The sequence below is a fragment of the Grus americana genome, chromosome 13 (assembly GCF_028858705.1).
Source record: "Grus americana isolate bGruAme1 chromosome 13, bGruAme1.mat, whole genome shotgun sequence".
NCBI lineage: Eukaryota > Metazoa > Chordata > Aves > Gruiformes > Gruidae > Grus > Grus americana.
The window spans coordinates 2,745,826-2,770,667 of NC_072864.1; the positions used below are offsets into that span (position 1 = coordinate 2,745,826).

General features: G+C 39.9%; 1 protein-coding gene across 2 annotated transcripts in view; it reads left to right on the top strand.

Moving 5' to 3' along the window:
* The window catches only part of ZCCHC14 (zinc finger CCHC-type containing 14), a 53,537-nt gene that overhangs the window by 22,870 nt on the left and 5,825 nt on the right, over positions 1–24,842 (top strand). The window contains exons 3-8 of one of the 2 annotated variants that reach the window (XM_054840739.1): positions 14,598–14,671; positions 19,673–19,744; positions 19,956–20,065; positions 21,955–22,049; positions 22,143–22,197; positions 23,634–23,907. In XM_054840739.1, coding sequence (XP_054696714.1) covers positions 14,598–14,671; positions 19,673–19,744; positions 19,956–20,065; positions 21,955–22,049; positions 22,143–22,197; positions 23,634–23,907 — 680 coding nt within the window. The remainder of the gene's footprint in view (positions 1–14,597; positions 14,672–19,672; positions 19,745–19,955; positions 20,066–21,954; positions 22,050–22,142; positions 22,198–23,633; positions 23,908–24,842) is intronic. The other variant, XM_054840740.1, reaches the window with a different exon arrangement.

Below are 24,842 nucleotides of genomic sequence, written 5' to 3' on the forward strand. Positions count from 1 at the left end.
CTAAACTAAATTGGACAAAAAATAGTACTTTAAAGAAGAAAACAGGAGTGATTCACATGTATTGCTGGAAAACCATAATGTCTTTGCCCATTTTTTTACCTACTGTCACAAGTGTACTAATGACTAAATGGCAATTTTCTTGTGTATGGCATTCTTAGGAAGCTTTTATAGCTGGTTAGTTGTTAGATGTAGATGTTCTTTCCCTTCCCTTATCAGTTTATTATTAAATCGTCCATTTTCCAAAGCACAATTTTTGTTTCTGTATACCGTAATTAATTTGGATTAATTCTTTTCTCCAAAAGGTGGCTCCCTGAGGGTAATAGGCTTAAAGTACAATAATTTTATCAATAGGTACCTGGAGGTTTTGCAAGTAGTTGTATATACAGGTGAGAAATGTTGTCATCCCTCACAGATTTTTGGGTCCAGCTTTGAAAATCCATGAGAACTTAAAGTAAATCTTAAGTTTCTTGTTTGGCTTTTGATGTCAGCATTAGGATTCTCACATTGGGGCTTTTCTCTGCAGACTTGGGAGGCTGGCAATTTTCAAAAGAATCTGCCTACAGTAGGGAAAAGATACCAGCCATTGTAGTACTTGACATAACATATGGTAAAATGGTGATGTTGGGAATTGGAAATGGTAAATTCTGGTTTCTAGTAGGGCAGTAAGTCACAGGAGGAGATGCATTATCCTTAGTGCTGAGCACTGACATGACATATTGGTCTGAAAATGAGGAGGTGGGTGGAGAGGAAGGATGAGAACATTTCACAAAAAACATTGTCTACTTTGCCAGCAATTTTCTTTGCTTCTCCTACTACTACAGCAAATATTTCTCTACTCTGCTTCCCTTCTTTCTAATCTGGAAGTGACCTTATTTAGTAAATGGCAACACTTTTTCCAAGTGATCATGATTTCTCACATTCAGTATCTGGCACAAGGGAACAGATGGACTGCAAAGAAGAAACAACGAATGTAATAATACTTAACGCTAGTGAGAGACCTTTTGCAAATGGTAACTTATGAGTCTTAACTGCAGGACATGTGTGGTTAGAGGGGAGGAAATTGGTTGTGTTTTTTAAGCAGTGTTTTCCTGCTCTTTGACTACTAGCTGATGCCAGCCTTGATTCACAGGTCAGAAGACAGTCAGTGATTTTATTTTTTTATGACTGCAGATTCAAACTCAGAGAAGGAATTGGTGCCTCGATTCTTGTGTTCTTGATAGGGCTTTGCTTGTGATTTACTGTGGAGTCTTGTTTACATATCTATCAAGCTAGGGTAGTTCTTGCTTCACATCAGGCTGGCTTAATGTTTGTATAGCTCTCTGAAGAAAAAGCTCAGGTTTATGTCAAAATGTTTGGGATCTTTCTAATTGGTGGTCAGAAGGACTCTTTGGACACTCTGTAGACAGAAGGAAGTTCCTCCCCTTTGTTTTGTTGTAGTTATTATTTCTTAAATTATATGTGCCTTCACTAACTTAGATCTCCTTTTGCTAATAACCAAACAAGAAAACAGTGCTATTAACATTGGGTTCATTATCAATAGAATCAAAATGACGAAAGAACAAAGCTGAGAACAGTCAAAGCAGTGAAATTCTGTGTATTCCATTTTATTTGGGGTTGTTTGAAGAAAGTTGAATTCTTCTGTTTAATGCAGGCTTAATGTAGTTTTCACAAACTGCATCTGTTGAAAAATGCCAGAGCGGAGCCAGATATTGAGACCTGGATTAAGAGATTTGACAGCTGTATGGGTAATGAAAGCATCTAGAGTTGTTCATGGGTTGATGCTAAGTAGTAAGGTGAGAGTAAAATCTCATTTGGGGATTGCAGATAGTGGAAATTGAGAGAAGTTTAAGGGGTCGTACTGCCCCAAACCCGCATATAGCGGGATATCATGTACTTCCTTTAAGTGTTTGATGCTGGTGCTGTCAGACGTGTTCCTGCAATGGAGGAACTGTGGCTCTGATCCGTATGACATACCTGTTTACTGTGTGCTGCACGAGTAGAGGAGACAAGTAGTCAGCTTGGGCATTGTTGAGGTGCTTTGTCAGATTTCATTTCTAATTTCATTTTCTCTTTTATGCTGGAAAGTTGTAGGCTGCAATTATGTAAAACAATGGTTTTGATTAAAGTAAATTTTATTTCTCAGGTGCACGGAAAAGCTAAGCTAAAAGGTTAATGTTTCATTTGCTTTCTGACTTGTTCTTTTTATCTCCCTGGAAAAAAAGCAGTGGACTTGCTGCATTACTTCACTGCCTGGAGTGGATGCATTTCATCAGTGTATGTTGCAGTTGCTATTTTTAACAGTAACTCAAAGGGGTAGCCTTGCTAAAATTACATCATTAATATACACAACTGAAAGGAAATGGCATAAAACACAACAGTGCCTTAGAAGATTATCCCTATTGTGTCTTCCACTTCTGTGGATGAATTATTCAGTGTGTATCATTCAAGCAGAGATACAGTTGGATCATCATATTTGCAAAGCATTCAGACTGTTTTCTTGTAAACAATCCTGTGGAAGAGTAAGTAGTGAATTTTGTTTGCAAAAACAGTAGGTGTGACATAGGTATTAGTGGCTTGGGGAACTCAAGGTTTGTGTTCCTTCCTGTCCCCATTACTAAATAGTTCAGGGAGTTGCCAGATACCCTACTATTGCAAAAGGTGATGGGGAACTTAAGCTTTAAACTCTAGTTTTGGTAGAAGTGTGTTTTGCTTCATTCTGTACTGCGTGCTGAAGAATCTAGTGGCAAGTGTGGCGATTCAAAGCTTCAAGACACTGAGGTTTTAGTGGACAGGGTTTGGGTTTTTTTCTGTTCTTTTTACTTTAGTTTCTGGGCATTCTTACTGCCTTGGCAAATACTAATAAAAATCTTCTTTGGTCTTCTCTTCCCTTTTGTATTTACTTCATAGATGTGTTAGCGAAACAGTTGTCTAGTAGTTGTACAGTATCTCAAAATAAGCTTAAATGCTGAATTAGAACTTTTTTCTGTGTCTTTGAATTACTGGTCAAATCTTGTCTGGGATCCAGAATGAAGGAACAATGATTTATACAAAAGTATAAAAGGGAATGAGAATATTAAAGCCTGAGACCAGAGACCTGAAAATGTACAAGGACATAATTACCAACGAAAGGAGAACCTCACAGAAGTGGTTGTGCAGGGGGATATTTGTTTCTCACTGAACTAAGCACTTGAATACATTTGTGGCTCTTGGCAAGACTGCGTGTACTCAAGGTTTTGCCTATTCTAGATCAGTCCCTTAGTCTGGTGTTTTTACATAGTATGCTAACAGAATATTTTTTCATTGTTAACAAGGTTTGAGTGCTGTAATTCTTTGGGGGGGGGGGGGGGAGAGAAAATTGAAGCTGATACAAAATTACTTTGTCCTTGCTGCTCATGCTTGCTTGTTATTGCAGCTTTAGTCATGAGTTTCAAGATGCTGATAGTGTTCTCAAAAATGCAGAAAACAGCATGTGCTTATTTACATGAGCATTAAACTATGCTGGTCTGGAGTAACTGTCTTTCAAATAAGACTAGCTGTGTGCATTCATGTGCCTTTTGAGTCTGAAATGCACATTTCTGCTGTGTTTTTGCTTTAGAGTTGGATGCTCTTAACTCCTTTAGGTAGCCGAAGAAATCCTTCGGCCAAGGTTGGAGCAGCCGGCCATCTGATCTCAGCGCTCTGGGGTTTTATCACCAGATTGCCCTTCAAGCCAGGGCATGCTGGCTGAGCAGCTGCCGCGTTATAATCGCACTGACGGGGGCCATCTATGCCGATATATGGTTACACGCTGCAGCCCACAATCTGTATTTGCCTGTGCTGTAGAAAAAAAAAAATTATAAATGTTTCTATAATATGTATAATTATAATTAATATACATACATGTAATGTTTGGGTCCTGACTTGGTGACTTTTAAGCTTGAAGTGTTGCTGGGCAAATTGTCATTGAATGCAATTGTGATTGATTACAACTGTAATTGGGTTTTATGCAGTGGGGACAGTGTTTTTGTTGTTGTTCTTGTGGTTGGTTTTATTTTTTTAAACAGAGTAACAGTGGATTATAATTATCGAAGTGGGACCCAGAAGACTTAAAATCTCGTGTGATGAGGAAAAACTAATGGGTAGTGAGCAACCTTAACTCGGTTCCCATTGTTCTCTTCTCTGCTCTGCTCCCCCCCCCCCGCCCCAAAAGGCAGCTTGTTGTTAGTTCTAACTGCATTTAAGGGTGGGTCTGGTGTGTTGGGGAGACTCAATTTGTCCATCTGCGTTTAGGACATTGCTCAAAACTTCAAAGCAAATGCCAGCTTGGATTCCCGGCTGTGGTGACTACCTGAATGTGTCATGTTTCCCCCATCTGGTTTCCTTTCAGGGTGCATCGGTGAGGTTTGTATTCTCTTTGTAAGCTTGGGGTATGTGTCTGTTCCATGCAGACATAGGAACTTCAAAGGCTTCGGCTGAATTGGGTTTGTTTCCTCTGGTGATGTTTGAGATTTAGTGAAGCCTGGGTTTTCTGGGCTTTGGCATGCTTTAGTACAAAAACTGTGATTAGGAAAAGGGCCTACACTACCAAGGGTGTTTTCCATGGAAAACTGACTTTGCATTTTTAGTTTTGTAGGTGAATATAGCATTCAGATTAGAACTAATCATCCGGCTCATCTTGGGTTTGCGGGGGTTCAGTGAATTATGTGCCAGAGAAAATCCTTTCTAAGGAAGCATAAGACTTCTCTAGGATGAGCTAACCTTCTTGTAAAAATAAGAAACAAAGCCAAGATTTTGTTTAAAAGTGATCTAAGAACAGTAAATAAAATAATCACTTGATAGATAAAACTAGACTAAATATACAACTGCATGTTACTCACCCAGTAAGTAGAAGTATTTATATACAAAGTTGAACCATCTCTCTTGATTGCAGAGATATTTTTACTAGCATGGGCTGCGTAATTAGATACGGGCAGCCTGCTTGTTTTAATTGCCTATACAAGAATTTATGTTAGTGGTTACTGAAGCTGCCTTCAAACTGATCGTTTGGGCTTACATTATAGTCACTTTTGCAGGAGTACTTTTCAAAACAAGCTGTGCATTCCTCCAAGAAGTATACTCAAGTTAAATCGGAGAAGGAAGATGAGTCATTGGGCTGGATTTCTAAGGAAATTAAGTACACAGCTGCATTCAGAACTTACACATGCTTTTCTCAGTTGTATGAAAATAGTTAATTAGCTGCAGTTACATGTAGAATTAGCCAGCTTGGGGAATTAGGCAGTAAATATATTTTTACAAATTGAATTCTGAAGTCCTTGAAAAAACAAGCAATCCCCTGGCCCCTAAGCAACAAAATCTGAGCACATGCTTAAGCTCAGACTGGCTAGTGCCTCTAAATTTGTTGTAGGATACCTTTAAGCCTTCAGTGTTGCAAGTGTTTACCTAAAATCATGCTTGAAAATGCCAAAGTGTTTCCATGTTATTAAAAAAAACATAGTTAAGGATTCCTTTTTGGATCCGTTCTGCCCAACACTATAGAGATACATCTTTGCTTGATTAGAGCTATTTGTTCAAAACTGAACTAAGGAATATGTTTTACCTGTTGCTCAGTTGTCCATAACTAATGTCAAACTCTTGCAGCCTTTCTTGGCTCTGTGTCGTAGCTCTCTTTCTGCCCAGAGCATTATTATATATATTTCACCAGCATATCCTTGGTAAGTATATGTTTCAAGGCACAGCACCTGTTTAGTGACATGTGTTGGTGCTCAGATTTAGTAAGGCCGTGGAACTGTTACACAAATACATCCAATACAGCAGCCCTTTCCAGATAACTTATTCCGTAAAAGCTTTTTCTGGCATTAGAAAAGAAAAAAGGCAACTTGTAAGGCAGTTGTCTATTCAGTGGCAATGGCAGGCAGCTCAGCAGCAGTAATGCAAAAGTTCATACTCTTGGCCTGAAGTATTTGGTAAGAAAAACCTTAAAATTAGTGTTTGAAGCTGTATCTTGATTTTTTTTGAAAGCAGCTGACTGATTCTTCTGGGTTTTACATTTTCCTGTCCAGATGGGAGTCTTTTCCAGCTTTCATTGGAGACAGCTTTTTGTTTTATTTAAGCTTTTGAACCCAATGAAGTTGCGAAACCATTCTTTAGGTTGATTGGCTTTTGTGGTTGGCTAATGTGCTGACAGTAATGTACAAATTCAATTAAAATCTTAAAAAACTAAAATATATATCTCTTTTTTTTGAGAAACATAAGAAGGTCACTTAGTTGGCAAGTTAAATAAGCCAAACTGAGGAAATAGCAGGAACATGAAAACTACTGGTTTGGGGGTGGGTGATACAATCCCAGTGTATTAGTGCTTCCTATGTGCTGCCAAAAGTAAGCTAATGTCCTTGATTTTTAAAAAAGCTGTGTCATTATTTCCTGTGGAATATTGCAGTTCATAGTCCTCAGTCTTGCTTTTAAATTAAAGTAGGATAAACTTGTCCCTTAAACTCACTTTGTTAAGTCTGTGTTGCTTTTGATCTTAAATATTCCCTAAATTGGAAGAATCCTTATTTCTTACAAAGAAAAATGACAGTTCTGAAAGTATTTCTTCCACTAATGTTGCTAACAAATTTTTCATTATGTCTGTCAAGCTTTAATGTCCAGTGTCTTCCTATGTGTTTTTGTAGACGCAACAGCTAGCCAGAAGACTTTCTTGCTAGCTAGTAAAACGGTTCTGTTTGGTTATGAGTTTTTTCCTAGCTGTAGCTTCCTTTTATAAGCAGACACCATGGAAAAGCTGCTGTCTGGTCTTCTACTTTTAGTCTTGAGAGATACCAGCAGAAAACTGGACAGTGAACCCTGTTATGAGGCTGAACTGGGTCCTAAGAAGTCCAACATACCTTAAACTTGAGTTCTGTTTTCTCCCTTTGTCTCCACAAAACCATCTGTCTTATGGAGAGACAAAGATCGATTTAGCATTGACTTTTAAGTTAATCTTAAGAGAAGTAAAGGCCAAAAGTGGAAATGCAGGGAGCAGCAAGCGATATGATATGCTCAGTAACTGCTAGCCAGTAGTTCTTGGGTCATGCACTATGAGAGACTCTGCTTCATCAGCTTCAGTCACAGGAATGGGGGAGAAACAGAGGTCCCTTTTTGTCCTCTGCTAAATTTTCCCTCCTTTGTTTTTCTAAATGAAAGCTGTGATGGTAATTAATCCTGTCTCCTCCTGAATTTGTGTTAGCCAGGCAGTAGTTCCTGCAGGATACTTAGTTTAAAGAATCTGGTAATGGAAAAATGTCTGCTCCATTTGGACTCTCAAGTGAACATGTGACTTCTTTTCAAGAGTGTTTCAATGATTTTTGTATTGCTGTGGTCATTGCTAAGTTTCAAAGATACTGTAAATGTAGTAGTCTTCTCCCTGGAATGCAGTCTTTGATTTCCGGATGGGTCAGGCTTCATGAAGTCCTTTGAAGATACCCAGTGTGGGAAGAATAAGTAAAGATCTTACTGTGCTTTGATACCAACCACAGTTTTTTCTGCCCTCTTTTGGAGGGGGGATGTAAATTCTACATAACTTGTAGTTAACTTTAACTGTTTCTTAGCAAGCAGCAGCTTTATATTTGCATAAAGGTTTTGGGATCGCTTTGGTGTCCCAGTTACACCTCTTCACACGATGCTTTTTCAATCCATAACCACTGCATTATGTGAAAACAGGTTAATATCTTAATAAATTACCCTGCTGTGTCTAGAGAGTTCTGAGAATGAGATGTCATTTCTCTTCACTACTAATATAATAATGAAAGGTCATTCTTACATGACAAATCAATGTAGTGAATGGTAGAGAGAATTGCTTTATCCTTTCCAATATTTGACTTTTTCTAGAAGTAGTAAGGTAAGTGTTTCTTTTTGAAAGTGATCTTATTTCCTTACCTGTTTCCCCCATTTAAGGAAATACTCTATAAACAGTTGTTGCTCTCAAGTGGAAGAATTTTTCCACCTGGTATAGCTATAGCTAGACAAGGCCATAGCTGCGTGATGTGCACTTGTCACTTAATTACCTCTGACACTTTTTAATCGTTTGATATGTTTGCACTTTAAGAATACATTCTGTGACCTGCCTTTTCATGTTCTTTCACTCTGCAGAAGCACAATTTCTGTAAGAACAAACATTACATATCAGCAAGCATCTCTTGTTATTCCATCATTTGGACTCTGGCCCATCAATATTTTGATGCAGATTGGATACCTCTTACCTAAAAGGAGTAGCTTGTGAGTTAATGTGTCATGAAACCATCCAAGGTGTGCTTTTGCTGGTTGTTGAATAGAGCAAAGTTCAAGTTGAATGGTTTCAGTGTCATCCTCTTAGCATTTAGTGATTCAGAGCCTATTAGGTCTGAGTTTGAACATTCATCTAAGCTTTGTCTGAAGTGAGGCCTCGGGGATGCTCTTCCAGCAAAATCTTCCTCTGAAGAAGTCTCAGGGACAGATCAGCAGTGCCAGCTCCTCTTTGGCTTTAATGACAAAACTCTTACAAGCTAATATTGTAGTTGTCTGATTTGTTAAAGGAATTGTAGTAAATAAACACAAGATTGACCTGATTTGAGGTCCTGGGACTTAATCAAGACCAAACTCTGGGTAACCTGAAAGATGCTGATCAATACCTGAGCTGTTTAGCTCTTGATTCTTACAATTTCAGCTTGCTGTTAATCTTAGACTCTGGCCAACCATTTCCGTATGTGCTTTGAAAAACTACTGTTTGATTCTGCAAGTTTTCTTCAGGCCTCTGGTATTTGAGTTAATGAATAATTTAAGTTTTGAGGAGTATGAGGCTAGAGAAATAAAATCAATTTAGTTGATTAGAAAACTTGGTCTTGTATGTTTGTGGCAGAAGAGGATCAATGTATTTGTGGGTAAGGAGAGTGTTATCTTAGGAGTTTTTTTAATTCTCCGTTACAGCCTAAATAAAAAGCTTTAAAAAGATCAGAAATGCACAAGCAGGAAGCTTTCTGAAAAACAGGCAAAACCCCCTCTTATCTTAAGCTGATACTTAAGGCAGTTTCTCAGCTTCAATTCAGTTGATCAGCTGATCTTTCTGTTTAAAAAACAAACCCCTAAACTTTGTAATTTAATGTACTTTGTTGCCATAAATGTGCTTTGAAACCAGCAAATAAACTTTATCCTGTTTTCCCTCACTTTTGCCTATATGGGAATATAAATACTGGTGGGTTTGAGGGTTGAGTGGGGAGACTTTGTGGGTTTTTGTTTCCAGTTTTTGTGCAGTCACTTGGGATTACCTCCTGCTGTCTAATGGACAACAGTAATTGAGTAATGCTGCTTTTGAAGTATTTCTTTCAGAAAAACAAGAGGAGCTGGCATGTGAAAGTCTTGGTGTTGCATTTTTGGTTACCACTTCTGTGTAAACAAGGATGTGGAAAGTATTTTATTAGTTCCTTCTTGTTAGGTAGACCTTTTCAGCAAAAATTCAATTGCTGTATTTGTGTTCGAGTGCTTATTTTCCATGAAGGCACAACTTCATGAATGAAAATGAATAAATTTTTAAAGCCAGAAGCATCAATTATGATTATGTACTTGGCCTCCTGTATAACACAAATGAAAGAATTTTACTTATGATTTTTTTCGTGCTTAAACAGAAAGTGTAGCATTTCTACATTTTTGGTCAAGTACCATGTCTCAAGAGCTGCACAGGTTCAACCCAGTCTCACAACTCTCAAATTTTACCACCTGAATGAATGGTGGAGAACAGTATTTCCATGCTACATGCCACACAAACTGAACCTACATGCAGTGATTTAATAAAAAGGAAAATAACTAGCTAGGTATGGAGTAGAAATTACTCTTTCAGACTAGTGGTAAATTCTTCCTGGTAGTTTCAATGTTATTTACTTTAACCCAATTGCTCAGCTCTCCGGATGTGCTGCTGGCTTGCAGTCTTATCTGTAGTTTTCATGTAGTGTTGCACCAAAAAAAGCTGCTTTTAGTAAAGAATACTACTGAAAAGAAAAGCACTCTGTAAAGCTATTAATGAAATCAAAGGAGAAACATACTGGTAGAAATTATATTCATTTGCACAGTAAAACTGGTGGCATGGGTGTTTGATTTAGTTCTAGAGTGCTGGTGTTAATGCTGAAATACAGATGTTATGAAAAAGGGATAGCCTTCAATCAACACATATGACTATCTTGAATTTTTTACTTCTTCAGAAGGAATGGGAACATTAGCAGTGTGGATTGAGACATTGATCTATCTAGTCCTTTTACTGGTTAACAGAGGTTTGATCCAGAAGTTGAAAAAAAGGGGGTTATAAAAACCATAACCTACACTGGGATATTAACGTGGCTTCCAAAAAATTATTAATTTCCTACTTTTGCACACATCCACTGTGTGGGTTACCCTGACCTTGACCTGCCAGGAGTGGGTAATCCTAAAGTGTTTGAATCAGTCTTTCACTTTATGTAGCTGCTGACTTGTTGGTAGGAGGAGTCATCCAAGATCCTGCTCTTTGAGAGGGAGAGGCTGGTCAGTGGGTGGCATCAAGAAAGCCAGAAGGTTTAATGCGTGGTCCAGAGGAGAGGGACGGAGAACAGAAACACTGATCAGATGACAAATGTACTAATATCAGCCAAATGGGTAAAAATCCCAGGCTAGCATAGGAAAACAGACCTGAATAAAATGGCTTCAAACTCACTGGATCTGTTTTACCTTGACATTTTGGAACGGGGGATGGGGGATGGGGACAAAAAAAGCACTATTTGGAAAGGAGAAAAGATGACTTAGAAATTGTGCCATTAGAGGCGCTAACTCTGCCTTTGTGCTGTAGTATTTCAAACACAAGCTTTCATACTTGATACAATTCTATGTACAATTGAAAGCTACATGAAGAATACAGCAAGTAAAGTAATAATAATAAAAAAAAACCCTTAGGAAATTTGATTACAGAAAATCTCTGCAAGTGAATGAAGATGTTTGTCCTGTCTGCTGCCCTTTCAAAGTGGAGTTCAACAAAAGATGAAGGTTCAGCTATTTAAAAATCTGATTCCTAGTAACTATGAATGTATGCTTACGGTTGTTACTCTGCCCTTTTCCAAATGATGCCACAGGACACTTGTAACACAGAGTGTACCGCAGTCTCGATGGGAGCACTGAAGTTCTACAACCCTCCTTTATATTTCTTTACTGCTTTTCTATGCCATTTGTGATCTCCTCCGACTGTTTCACTTACCTGCCTTAATTTCCCAGATAATTATGTATATATCTGCATGATGAAAAGTCTTCTGAGCCCTCTGCCAATGCAGCTTAGTAAGCACGTACGCATACACACACAAGTGCTTTTCTTGGATCATTTTACAGGGCAGTGCTGGGAGAGAGGAGCAGACAGAAAGGTATGTCTTTGAGATCTCGTATCATGGCTGCAGCCCTGCCAAGCTGCTCCCGTCAGTTCCTGTCCCATGCACAACAAAACCTGACGTGGAGAGCATAGCTGGACTACTTGTGGATGAGTTCCCGTTGTTTAGTTCTAGATCTAGAGCTCACATTTAACATAGTGCATCTATACTTGTGCTGGCTACCTCCTGAATTAGAAACATTAACTTTTTTTTTATATCCCATGTATTGGGAAGCTTGAGTTTTGTTGAATTCAGCATCCTGAAAAGACAGCAGTATCATGTGTCCTTAATTCCGTACAAAGGTTTTTCTGGTCATGGAATCATTATAGTTATATTGGGGAGAGTCAGCTCTTTGAGCAATTTCCTATGCTTTTGAGAGTAAATACAGTTTTAAAAAAAAAAAAAAAATTGTGGGTTTTTTTTTTTTTTTTACTTTATAATTTGTTAGACAGCAAATTTAATATCCACTCATTTCTGCTTGGTGGATGACACCTTTTCCTGAGTTTTGTATGATTGATTGCTCTGAATAAAATTAAGCTTCATGGTGGGTTTAGGAAGGCTATTCTAATAAAATCAACCACAAGTTAAATAATACGAAGAATATGTGAGGGGCTGCATAACAAAAACAGACAACTTGACAAACTAAACAAGAACACTAGAATTTTTTAGATGGGTGACATTTTTCATGATATTGGGAGAAAATTACTGGAGCACTTTGTGCAGCAGCAATATGCTGCTAGGGACAAGTGACTGGATAATTTCTGATGTTACACAATGAACTGTATTTTGTGCTCTAGGACAGACCTAATCTTACAAGATTCAGTTTAGAATCACTGCAGAAATACCTACCTAATGGTTCACTTTGCTAATTGCAATTGTTTTGCAGAGGATAAATTCACTGCAGCAGATTGTATTAACTGGACAAGTTCAGACCAGAACTTTAGCATGAAAAGGTCATGTAACTGTCACGACAACAAAATCCACAAGGTGATTTAAAGTTTGTTATTAACCCATGTAGTAAAACAGAAATAGCTTCATTTTACATTGATAGGTAATCCTGTTTCACTTGAATTACTGTAGAGGAATAATGAATAGATAAAAGCGATGGTATTTGAATACTGTAGAAATGCCAATGATAAGAACAGTTTCAGTAAAGTGACACTGGATTTGCTATAAACGACAAATGTTAAGTAACACTTGCTATGTCTTTCTGGCTTGCTTTGTTCCACTCCAAGAGCAGATGTTGCAGCAGTTGACACTAGGCTTTCGAGAAGGTATTTGCTCTTCCTTCAGCTGTTTCACCAACAGTATGGTGATACCCCCCTCAATATCCACTTTACAAGTTCTTTCTAATTATAATTCTGAAGTACATATAATTCAATCAATATTATTCAGTATATTTTAACTGTGATCACAACTGAGGGTGCCCAGAATTCTCTTAAATAAGTGTAATGAGGTAGATTTTTCTTAAAATGGCAGGAAAACCTCTGAACCATGTGCATGTTTAAATCTTCATGTCACTACGTACTGTCTGGATAGCTCATCAGTATCTGGTATGCAGCTTTATTCCTGTGGTGCTCAGCGTGCAGTGTAACAGCATGGTAGTACTGTAAAATCCTTTCAGAAGCGTGAGAGGAATCCACTGAAAACTTTTTAAGAGGAGCAAGTCTTTACAGAAAGCATAATATGTAGGAGAAAGTAGTAAGTAATGAACTCACATTATTCATAAACTCAGGGATTTATGTTAATTGTAATTGGGAATTACATGGAGAAGGAATGGTTGAGTTGGTCGTAAAAGGAATGTTAATTCTGTATTTTAAAGAACATCTGTAGATCTGTTTAAAACTTGCCAGTTCTAAAAATTTCGACTGCAAATAAATAAGACTCAAATAGAAGGTCTTTAAACCAACCAAGACCTAGGTTGTAACACTTTTTAAATGAACAGGACACAACAGAAATTGTTTAATGGCCAGGATAAAGACTTCAGGTCATGATTGTTTTAAGGTAGAGGAGACCCAAGCTGCAGGCAGGCAATAGGGTGGCGTTGGCTGCATCTCACCGTGGGCAATAGAGAAACGTGAGGCTGATGAAGCAGGTTGTCTGTCGTAATGTTGTCACTGTGACTTTTGCACCGCAACTGTTTTGTCATGCTGTTATGAGGAAGTTATATGTGATAAACATACGTTTGAGTCTGTATAAACAGTCTTGAAAACAGGTAAATGTTTCATAAATGGTGATTCCCCAGAAACAGAATGGTAGGGCTCTAGGTTTTGCTTGTTAGGACCTCTAAGTGAAAACACAACATGCACAGCATGCATCCCTTCAAGCACCTGTTGCTGGGAGGTAAAATCCTAGTGACTTTGGTTTAGTATAACTGCTTTTGAATTTTTAAGCCAATGTAGATTGGCTTTTTATAAGAAAAATTCTGTGTGTGTATCCCCATGCGTGCAGTGAGAAGGCAGGAGAAAATTGCAAGAGAAATAAAAAGTCAGTAAAATAATCTTCATAAAGTTAGACATGGTGGAATTTCTGATCTGCGTGTATTGGGAAATGAGTCTCCCAAGAATTTAGCGTATGAAATACCTGATGCATAAGATCATATCTTTAAAGGTTGCATGTCGTATGTAGAGATTGAAGCAGTGACCTGTACTGTTGTTCAACCCTTTCCACAGTAAGATCTTGTTTTTACTTATAGCTTACTCAAATTGCAGTAATTGAGGCTGAAATTTTTTATGAAACTGCAGTCAAGGAGGAGTTGTGATGTCAGCACAGCGATAAAAGCACGCTAAACTCCTTGCAAAACCAGCCCCTGAAAACCTGGAGACTTTTGCCCGTCTTCCTTTCTCTGTGCACAAGTTTTCCCTCAGAGGGGGTGGTATTTGCTACTTGATACTATTCAGATAAATCCATGCGTGTTTGTGTAGCATTCTGTTGTTATGCCGATGAGTGGTATGATAAGGCCGTGAGGAAATAAAGAACTTTGCATTTAGCGTATTGTTTGGGTGCTGGTTGAAACGAAGCCTTGCTAAGGTTTGAACTGAAAGCAGCACGGAGCAGCGGTACCAACCTTCCTGTCTGCCGAGCGAGGCAAGCCCGGGCTGTGCACCCGAAGCACCGCCGCACGTTGTCAGATGTTCTCAAAGCAGCTCCTGGCACTACCAAAGAATAATCGTTTTTGCACGTGTTTAAGAATATCCTCCTCATTCTTCTTATTGCTTTGTTTTTTCATAGTGAGTGTTGAAAAAGTGGAATTAAAGGGACTGGCACACAAGAAGAATGAAAGAAATGTTGAATATTCTTTTGAGGTAAGTTTTGGTGATTGTTTTGGGGTCTTGTATTATGAAAGAAGGGAGGATAACATTTAAGGATGGGTTTAAAGAAATTCTTACACTTTATTGGCAGATCGCAGAAATTGTTCTAGTGGAGCTCCTTGGGGATAGATGCTAGTCATATTTTATAATCAATGATTTGAAAGAAGTGATAAATTGCCGTTGGCGAACATTTGCGGATGATGCAGAGCGGGACACAGGCAAAATAAAAATATTCACTCTAATGCAGCATGTTGTGACAAAGTATATATTTAGGGGAAAATGTCATGCCACGCTTACAGACTGGATGTCTAGGTGCTGGGGTGCAGAAGCTAGAAAGAATTTAAGTCCGGACAAACAAGAGAATTTAGGACAAGGCATGGAAATTGTTCAAGACTTGAGGAAAATGCCATGTAGGGAGAGACTTGGAGAACTTGACTGAAAGATGATTTGATTATGATATAAAAGCGTTTTCAAAGGGAAGAAAATATTTTACGGGGAAGAGGGCGTTAATCTAGCAGGAAAAGGCATAACAGGAACCGTTGTCTGAAAATTGAAGCCAGACTTAATTCAAACTGGAAGTGAGAATAGTTTCTTTGGAATGAGAGTGGTTAGCCACAAGCTGCTAGGAGAAGTGGCTTCCCCCCGTTTTTACGCAGCTTTTGGAGGTTCGGTCATTGCTCACGGTTTCTGTGGAGGGATGACTTCATTCTGTGAAACCTTGTGTTAATAGCAGAGACTGGATTCTGGGTGCTGGCAAGAAAAAAAACGACAAACTGCTTTTCTCCCATCTACTTGGAACGACGTATTCCAAAATTCAGAATGCAAAGCCCAGAAAATGTCTTGGGTTTGCTTAATGAGGCAATGGAGCCAAACAGTTGGTGAGAAAAGGAGAACCCGAAAGAAAATGGACAGTAGAATTTCAATTATCTACAACTTTTACCCAAAAAAAAAAAAAGTTTTTCTTTAAAACTACCACCCAAGAAAGAGTGTCGGGCCAGCGTTGTCTTGTAATGCTGACAGCGTTAACCTCTGCACGACTTGATTCGTAGATAATGGTCTGAATTTTCTGAATCCCATGATTGTTCCAAATGTCATCAATATTAGAAAGGATTTTTGCAAGGGGTTCTAAAAATCTTTATGAAGTATGCACTTGTCTGGATGTGTTGGGTTTGCGTGGCAAGGTTTTGGTAGCGGGGGGGCTACAGGGGTGGCTTCTGTGAGAAGCTGCTAGAAGCTCCCCCTGTGTCTGATAGAGCCAATGCCAGCCAGCTCTAAGACAGGCCCGCCGCTGGCCAAGGCCAAGCCAATCAGCGCCTCTGTGATAACATATTTAAGAAGTAGAAAAACACTTGGAGGGAGAGAGCTTTTGCAGCCGGAGAGAGGAGTGAGAAGATGTAAGAAACTCTGCAGACACCAAGGTCAGTGCAGATGGAGGGGGAGGAGGAGCTCCAGGCGCCGGAGCAGAGATCCCCCTGCAGCCTGTGGTGAAGGCCATGGTGAAGCAGGCTGTCCCCCTGCAGCCCATGGAGGAAGGATGAGGGGGTGTAGCGATTCCACCTGCAGCCCGTGGAGGACCCCACGCCGGAGCAGGTGGAGGCACCTGAAGGAGGCTGCGGCCCGTGGGAAGCCCACGCTGGAGCAAGTTCCAGGCCGGACCGGTGGACCCGTGAAGAGGGGAGCCCACGCCAGGGCAGGTTTGCTGGCAGGACTTGTGACCCCGTGGGGGACCCCACGCTGGAGCAGTCTGCTCCTGAGGGTCTGCACCCCGTGAGAGGGACTCCATGCTGGAGCAGGGGAACGATGAGAGGAGTCCTCCCCCTGAGGATGAAGAAGCGGCAGAAACACCGTGAGATGAACTGACCGTAACCCCCACTCCCCATCCCCCTGTGCCGCTGAGGGGGGAAGGTTGAAGCCGGGAGTGAAGTTGAGCCCGGGAAGATGGGAGGGGTGGGGGGAAGTGTTTTAAGAGTTGATTTTATTTTCTCATTCCTCTACTCTGTTTTGCCTAGTAATAAATTAGATGAATTCCCTCTCTAAGTTTGCTCTGTTTTGCTCGTGACAACAATTAGAGAGTGATCTCTCCCTGTCCTTATCTCGACCTACAAGCATTTCGTTATGCCTTTTCTCCCCTGTTTGGTGAATGAGGGGAGTGAGAGAGCGGCTCTGGTGGGCACCTGGCCCCCAGCCAGGGTCAACCCACCACAGTCTTTTTGGCGCCCAACGTGGGGCACGAGAAAATTGAGATAAGGACAGTAATTGGAAGAGGTAACGAGCAAAACATTGACTGAACGTAGATTGAGAGTGAAATAGCGGTGAAGGGACAAGAGGTGGATTCTGTGTGTATTGTCTACTCTTGTTTAGTGTTGTGATAGTGTTGCTTTGATTCTGGTGGGGGGAATTCCTTTTCTTTTTCCTTGTAGATGTGATTAGTGTGTGTGTAGTTTTTCTGTTGAACATGTTTTAATAATTCTTAAATATGTGATTCACAGAGGCGAGGGGTGGAATGTGTTGGGTTTGCGTGGCAAGGTTTTGGTAGCGGGGGGGCTACAGGGGTGGCTTCTGTGAGAAGCTGCTAGAAGCTCCCCCTGTGTCTGATAGAGCCAATGCCAGCCAGCTCTAAGACAGGCCCGCCGCTGGCCAAGGCCAAGCCAATCAGCGCCTCTGTGATAACATATTTAAGAAGTAGAAAAACACTTGGAGGGAGAGAGCTTTTGCAGCCGGAGAGAGGAGTGAGAAGATGTAAGAAACTCTGCAGACACCAAGGTCAGTGCAGATGGAGGGGGAGGAGGAGCTCCAGGCGCCGGAGCAGAGATCCCCCTGCAGCCTGTGGTGAAGGCCATGGTGAAGCAGGCTGTCCCCCTGCAGCCCATGGAGGAAGGATGAGGGGGTGTAGCGATTCCACCTGCAGCCCGTGGAGGACCCCACGCCGGAGCAGGTGGAGGCACCTGAAGGAGGCTGCGGCCCGTGGGAAGCCCACGCTGGAGCAAGTTCCAGGCCGGACCGGTGGACCCGTGAAGAGGGGAGCCCACGCCAGGGCAGGTTTGCTGGCAGGACTTGTGACCCCGTGGGGGACCCCACGCTGGAGCAGTCTGCTCCTGAGGGTCTGCACCCCGTGAGAGGGACTCCATGCTGGAGCAGGGGAACGATGAGAGGAGTCCTCCCCCTGAGGATGAAGAAGCGGCAGAAACACCGTGAGATGAACTGACCGTAACCCCCACTCCCCATCCCCCTGTGCCGCTGAGGGGGGGAAGGTTGAAGCCGGGAGTGAAGTTGAGCCCGGGAAGATGGGAGGGGTGGGGGGAAGTGTTTTAAGAGTTGATTTTATTTTCTCATTCCTCTACTCTGTTTTGCCTAGTAATAAATTAGATGAATTCCCTCTCTAAGTTTGCTCTGTTTTGCTCGTGACAACAATTAGAGAGTGATCTCTCCCTGTCCTTATCTCGACCTACAAGCATTTCGTTATGCCTTTTCTCCCCTGTTTGGTGAATGAGGGGAGTGAGAGAGCGGCTCTGGTGGGCACCTGGCCCCCAGCCAGGGTCAACCCACCACACTGGACTCCAGTTATGTATTAGTATCTTGTGAGACATCTTTTCCTATTATAAATTTTTCTATAAATACCAGAAATTACTTTTACCAGTATTTCACTTGACAGCTTGTAACTGAAAGAACAGTACATAGTTTAGCTGAGCTAATAAATCGCTGTTTGCTGGGTTAGAAACCCAACTATTACATGTTTTGTTTAGTAGCTTGGGAATAGAAGGTCAATAGATAGAGCACTTCAGTGTTTCCAGCATCACTTGGCAATGCTGCTGTTGTATAAGACAGCAAAACGTAAGTTGTAACAAATGTTGGATTATTACAAAACTAGAAAGAAAGAGAAATTTCTCCTTTATTTTCTGAAATTCCTCATGAATCTAAAAAAAGTATACATTTATCATGAACTTTAAAAAAAAAAACCAAAACAACAAAAAACCCCACAGGCTTTGTAAAACCAGAAACTGCTTTTCTTTCTTCTTTTCTTCCCCCCCCCCTTTTTTGTATAACAGCTCTGCAGAGAGGAAATTCCTCCATTATGTAATATATTTTGAAATACTCTCTTCTCATCAGTCTTTTTGGCAGCATTCTGATGACTGGAAAATCTTTGTGTATGTTTTCAGTTGTCATTGAAACTGGTGTCATGTGAGAAGATGACCTCCTGATTCTTAAACACATAAACCCAGCTTCTTCCCCTATAGAACCGCTGAAGATCCATATGCGTTCCAAACGCCTTGAACAGATATCTGAAGGGACTTATCGTGGCCAGACTGGGGCTGATATTCTGTGTGCCAAGAAATCCTGACTTTTGGCTCAAACTAATCATCTACCAACCAATAAATGCCTCCGTATCTAAGAATGTCATGACTTAATGCAGAAAGCGTATGAGAAGAGATACTGAGCTATTTCCTTTTTCTAGGGCATCTGCAAGATGGTGCCTAAAGAGCGTAGCTAGAGCAGTAACGGCAGGTTTCGTTTCTAAGGTTTTGCCTTTTTTTGCAGTGGGGTGATTTGCTACCATCTTCAACTTTGCATGGCATATGGAGTTGATCAATTATAAATAGGCAGTGTTGTGCTATGGCGAGTTGTTCATATTGTACATCAGATTCTACAAACCAGCTGTTTTCTTTAACACTAATAATAAGGAAAAAAATTTCCATTACTTAGTAGTCTGTTCCTTAATACTGGATGTCTGCAGTGTGCAATGGCTGTGTAAACTATGAAGTGCTTTTTTAAGCATTCAGAATAGTTGTTAAGTATAATAACAGCAAGAATCGGGCAGCAAGGGAGGACTGAGTAATAGTTACTTGTGCAGAAAAAAAGCTTTTCCTTATTGGTGTCACATGTTACAAACTTTCTTGCAGTCTATGGGGAACATTTGGTACCTATTATTGATCTTTTGGAATCAAACTTAAACCCCTGACTGTTAGTTACTAAACTGAATACTTTTTACTTCCTAAGGTCCTGTGGTCTGATTCTTCAGTGACGTTGGTAACCAAATCTTCCACTGAAGTGACTGAATTTATTTCAAAGGTAAAGGTGATACGAAAAATACTTTGAAAACAGAGAGATGGTTTGTCCCTGTATGTAATTTTGTTCAATGACATTTTTCAAATTGTACTGAGATAATACAGATGGATTGAATTTCATAAAATGTTTGACTTATAAACTGCTGTGTCTTGAATCTTATATAGAGTAACAAGTCCTCTTTTCTCTTTTTATTTGTAATATCCTCCACCTTTAGCTATCTCAGCTGTATCCAGAAGAAAACTTGGAGAAATTCATTCCTTGCCTAGCTGGTCCAGATTCATTTTACCTAGAACGGAACCACATGGACCTGGAATCGGACCTTAGGTATGCTGGGTTTTTGTTGTGGTGGGTTTTTTCATCTTGACACTTGGCTTTTTTCCCCAAGTGGAAGAAAGAACCAGGAACTAGAAATATTATGTTCATATTCTAAATTACTTTCAAGAAATTAGAGCCTGATCCTAAGCATTATTTCTTGATGTTCTACTAATTCCAGTGCACAAGAATTTTTCAGGAATTCTTTCTTCAGAAATACAGATGGTAATAATATTCTGTATTAAGCTTCCTGGAGAATTGACATTTCCTCATTCCTTGTTAAAAACAAATAGAGGATCATTGGCTTTGCAGAAGCTTGGTTTGGGCTCAGAAAATAGCCAAAACTGCTTTAAAAAAAACCCCCAAAGTGAGGAAAAAATAGTTGCCTGAATAGTCATCCTTCTGTATTTGAGGGATGGGTTGTGTGGATTTTTTCCCCCCCCACCACCCTTTCACAGAGTTTCTCTCAGTTGTTTTAGGTTGTCGTGGTGTTTATTTTACTTGAATTTAAAACAGGTGGGTATGTACGTGTATATTAAAGCCATTAAATTTTTTGAAGCCATTAACAGCTAAGAAATTTTTGAAGCCTTAGCTAGTACCTCCACGCATTATCACAAATCACCTGGCCATTATCTAATCTAAACCATTTTAAAAATCATCATCTGTGGCAGGTGACATCAGTTCTCTCTTTCTAAATACTGAAATAATTTTGGTAGGAAAATTTGCGGGACTTAAATTATTTTCAACTACTACTGTCTGTATCACTGCAAAGTATTAAATGACATTTTAAAACACTGATTAACTTTTTGTTAGAGCTTCTGCTAAACACCTATTTTCCCTAGGTCAAGACAGGCTTTTTTCCACCTTTGGCAGAGCCACACTGGATATTATTTTTCCATAGTCAGAGCCAGCAGGTGCACGCCTAGATTACTTTTCATGGCAAACAGCGTTAACATTTCAAACAGTCCCTTCTGCGCTTTGAGGATCGCAGCCTATCGACGAGAAATGCGTGTTGCCGCTGCCGCTGTTTAGCTAGCAACAGCCTCTACGAATCTGGGTTAATAGAGCAGCAATCTGCGTTTACACAGCAAGGGTTGTATCTTCGGAGCAGAGAAAGAAGCTCTTAAGTGCTGCGTATTGGAAAAATTCCGAAAAGAACTCTGATTTTTCAAGGTGGAAAGCACATTTGTGTGTGTGTATATAGTTGAATTATTTTTTACTCAAAACTTTTTAGAGAATTACAAACATACGGTCAAAATGCTCTCTTTTTTATACAATTTTCCATACATTTTCCAATCTATAGAAGATTTGGCAAAAGGCAGTCGGGTTTGCCTGACAGTGAGAAGTTTAGTCATGTTGATGAATACACTTTATACATTGCAAAGTTGTAGGAGATTGCCATTTTTCCCCCCCAAAGAGGCACAGCAATCCCAGGGAAAATGTAACATAAGTTTTACAGCCTTTTCCCCTACACTGCCAGACTCTGCATCTGCTGTTTATCTCAAAGAGGAGAAAATTAAATAACAGATACATCTATATTTTATGGTCTGCAGGTTTGTGAATTTAAAAGGAAATTTTCACATTTATATTTGAACATTTTCTGCCTTAGAAGTATTCAGTGTTCCTAAATTAAGCATCTTTACAGAAACTAAACAGAGCGAAAGCAACGCACCAGTAACGTGTTTAGGTAGTATTAAGGATATGAATATCCATACATTTCAGGTCTACTTTGATACAGAATTGTGTGGTGTTATTAACTTGAAAGGTCTTTTATGTTTTAGTTTCAGAATTTCAAATTCAATTTCAAAATGTCATGTACAGTCTACAGTCACGATCGCATAGGCAGTTGCAAACCAAATATAACCGAATGGGGGGTTTGTTTGCTTTTGATGAACCTGCAGGTATTTGGCACCCTTACCTTCCCATGTGGTGAAAAATGACCATGTCAGAAAGTTCTTCAGCACTTCATCTCCTTCACAGCAACTTCAGAGTTCAAGTAAGTTTAAATAAAGCTTAAAAATGATTTTTTTTCTACTGATGTACATGCCATAAACTTATACCACTTCTAACTTCTGTTCCCTGTTTTTAGATCCTGGCAACCCCTCCCTTTATAAAGTAGGAACTACGCTGGGAACATCTGGAAGGTGAAATATTTATTTTGTTTACATTTATTCTGGTTATTTGTAAAACCCCATTACAGAGGTAATTATTTGTGTCCCCTTGGGGATTTATATGCATCTACACTTTCCTATTCATCTGTAGAAGATTTTAAGAAATTCTAGCCTTCGTCTACCCCAAACAGACGAAAGGTGAGAATATTGGTGTAAAGTACTGCTAGCATCCCTAGTGTTGTCATTTGTTCATGCCTTAAGAAAACATTATTGTAATAACTGCAAGAGCTCAGGATAGGCAATTACTTGAAGAAAAGTTTTGCAGTGACTTGATTGCAAAGACAACAAAACTTAGGTAACAGACGGTTTGCAAGTCAAAATATAGTTACTGGAAACGGAAGAAAGAATTCAACTTCAGCTTCAAAAACAAAGGATATAAAATGTAATTACCATTGGACTAAACTTTCCAGCATTGTGACAGAATCTCTCATCGTTCGTGGTTACGCAATCAGCAGTGGCTGTCTTGGCCAAAGAAATGTGTATGTTCAGGGAAGAATTTAGGGAAACTTTTTGACCGGCATTACGTGGGAGATGAGATCAGACAAGCGCAGTGTTCCTGCTGGCAGTAAAACCTATGAACACCCGATCTAAGCAGCGTTTCTCAAAATGTTTAAAGCTGTAACTACTAATTAGCATCAACACTTCAATGTGGAGCTGTTGTGATGGATGATTTCTTTGTGATCCACTACTTAAGTCGTAATGGTCTCAATCACATACTTTAAAGGAATAATAATCATCCGAAGTGTAGGCACAGATCTGGTCATCCCTAGTGTAAGTCTTCCTGAGAAAAGGGAGACAAGAACATCTCTGAAATGGTTTTTTTTCCTCTACAGCATATTTGAACGTTTCCTTGTACAGCAGGGGTTTTCCTTTCAAAGGGAGGAAGGAAACTTCTTCCAAGGGAGGTACAAGTCAGCCTTGGGAAAAGAAGGAAAGACATTCTCTTGACTTTTGTTAGGGTTTAACAAACTCAGAACTCGTTCACTTAAGAGGCAATTTTCATTTTCTCCAACAAAACCCAGAATCCTCCAAGGAGCCAATATTGTGGGTTATTTTGCCACTTCCACATGTAAAAAAAAATTTCGACCTGATTATATTTGGGCTTTTTTTTAATAATGCAAAGCTGAACCATGGCCATTTTCTTTAAGTGTTTTTTTTAATCACAGAGAAGTAGTAGAACATATATTATCTGTGATTATAGAAGGAAACCTCTGCTGAAGATAAAGCTTACTGTTCGTTACTGCACTGTTTTTATTGTGCTATGGAGCAGCATAGATACAAATCTGTAACTTGGATCAAACAGTGCAGATTTTACCAAAAATCCTGGAAGCAGTAGTATGGCCGTAGTAGCTGAACTCTGTGTGACACAGATTCAATGTGCTAAATCAAATTATGTTACTATTTTGCAGACCTATCTGTGGAGTGGCTGGCATTCAGTCTTCTCAGAATCATGTTCAGCACTCGGCCGCTGCTCCCGTTGCACTACCCCACTGTTCCCATGCAGGAGGTACTGGCTCATCGCTGGCCTATCGCACCCAGATGGACACCTCTTCTTCACCCATGTTAATGTCTTCCAGTCCACAGACCCCTCAGACACAGGAGCAAAACGGGATCTTAGACTGGCTCAGGAAACTGCGGTTGCACAAATACTATCCTGTCTTCAAACAGCTCACAATGGAGAAGGTAGGGCAGTAGATGGAGAAAAGGGAGCGAGCTTTTAAATTATCCTTACGTTCTCTGGTGCTGAGAGGCTGCAAACATCTGCACTGAGAATTGCAGAAGTTATTGGCACGTGCTGCGAAGGTTTGCACTCTCTTGAAGCAATAATATTTTGATGAAAACCACCTTTCTATTTTCGATCTGTGTTGTGTCCGGGGCCTGGGCTGTTCAACAGCTGCCGCCTGTTTCAGAGTTCTTCACTAACTGCTTGGAGATCCAACCTGCATGCTGTCCTAGGAGCTCTGCTCTGCCTCCCTGGTCATCCCTTTGATGTGCAGTAGATAACTAACATTTGTTGATTTTTATATTTTTTTCCTGCTTCTTGATTGATTTTTCTCCCAAAACATTTGGCTATCCTTATCTTAAAAAATAGATTTCTGACACGAACATTAGCGTGTGCATGTACCTGCAAGTGAGTGTGAGGGTTTTATTTTCTGCAGAAATTCTTGTGGAAAAATAATCGCTTATGTATTTGCATAGAAAGAGCCACGAATGATACTGATGTGTGCTGGATTTTATCTATATAGAAGACTTTCACAGCATTTACCCAGCCCCATCTGTAAAATTCAGGTCCTCTTACTGTCTTTTAGCCTTGAACGCCCTCCAGTGGACTAAGTGCTTATGTTGAGCGAGGTCTAAGCGGGGATGGCGTTGTGCTGGTTATAGTATGTTGTATGTATTTAATTATAATCTGTTACCAGAATCTTCTGATTGGATTTTCTTCCTTATGTGAGGGGAAATAGTGGTTTTTTCTTCAATAAAGTAGCAAAACTGTATGTATTCTAATGTGTTTTAAAAAAGCATACTTTGCTGGCTTTAATTTTCATTATTATAAATTTATATATTTTATTTTCGTATCCTATGTCTATTTTATTATAAAACTTAATTTTGGTATATTT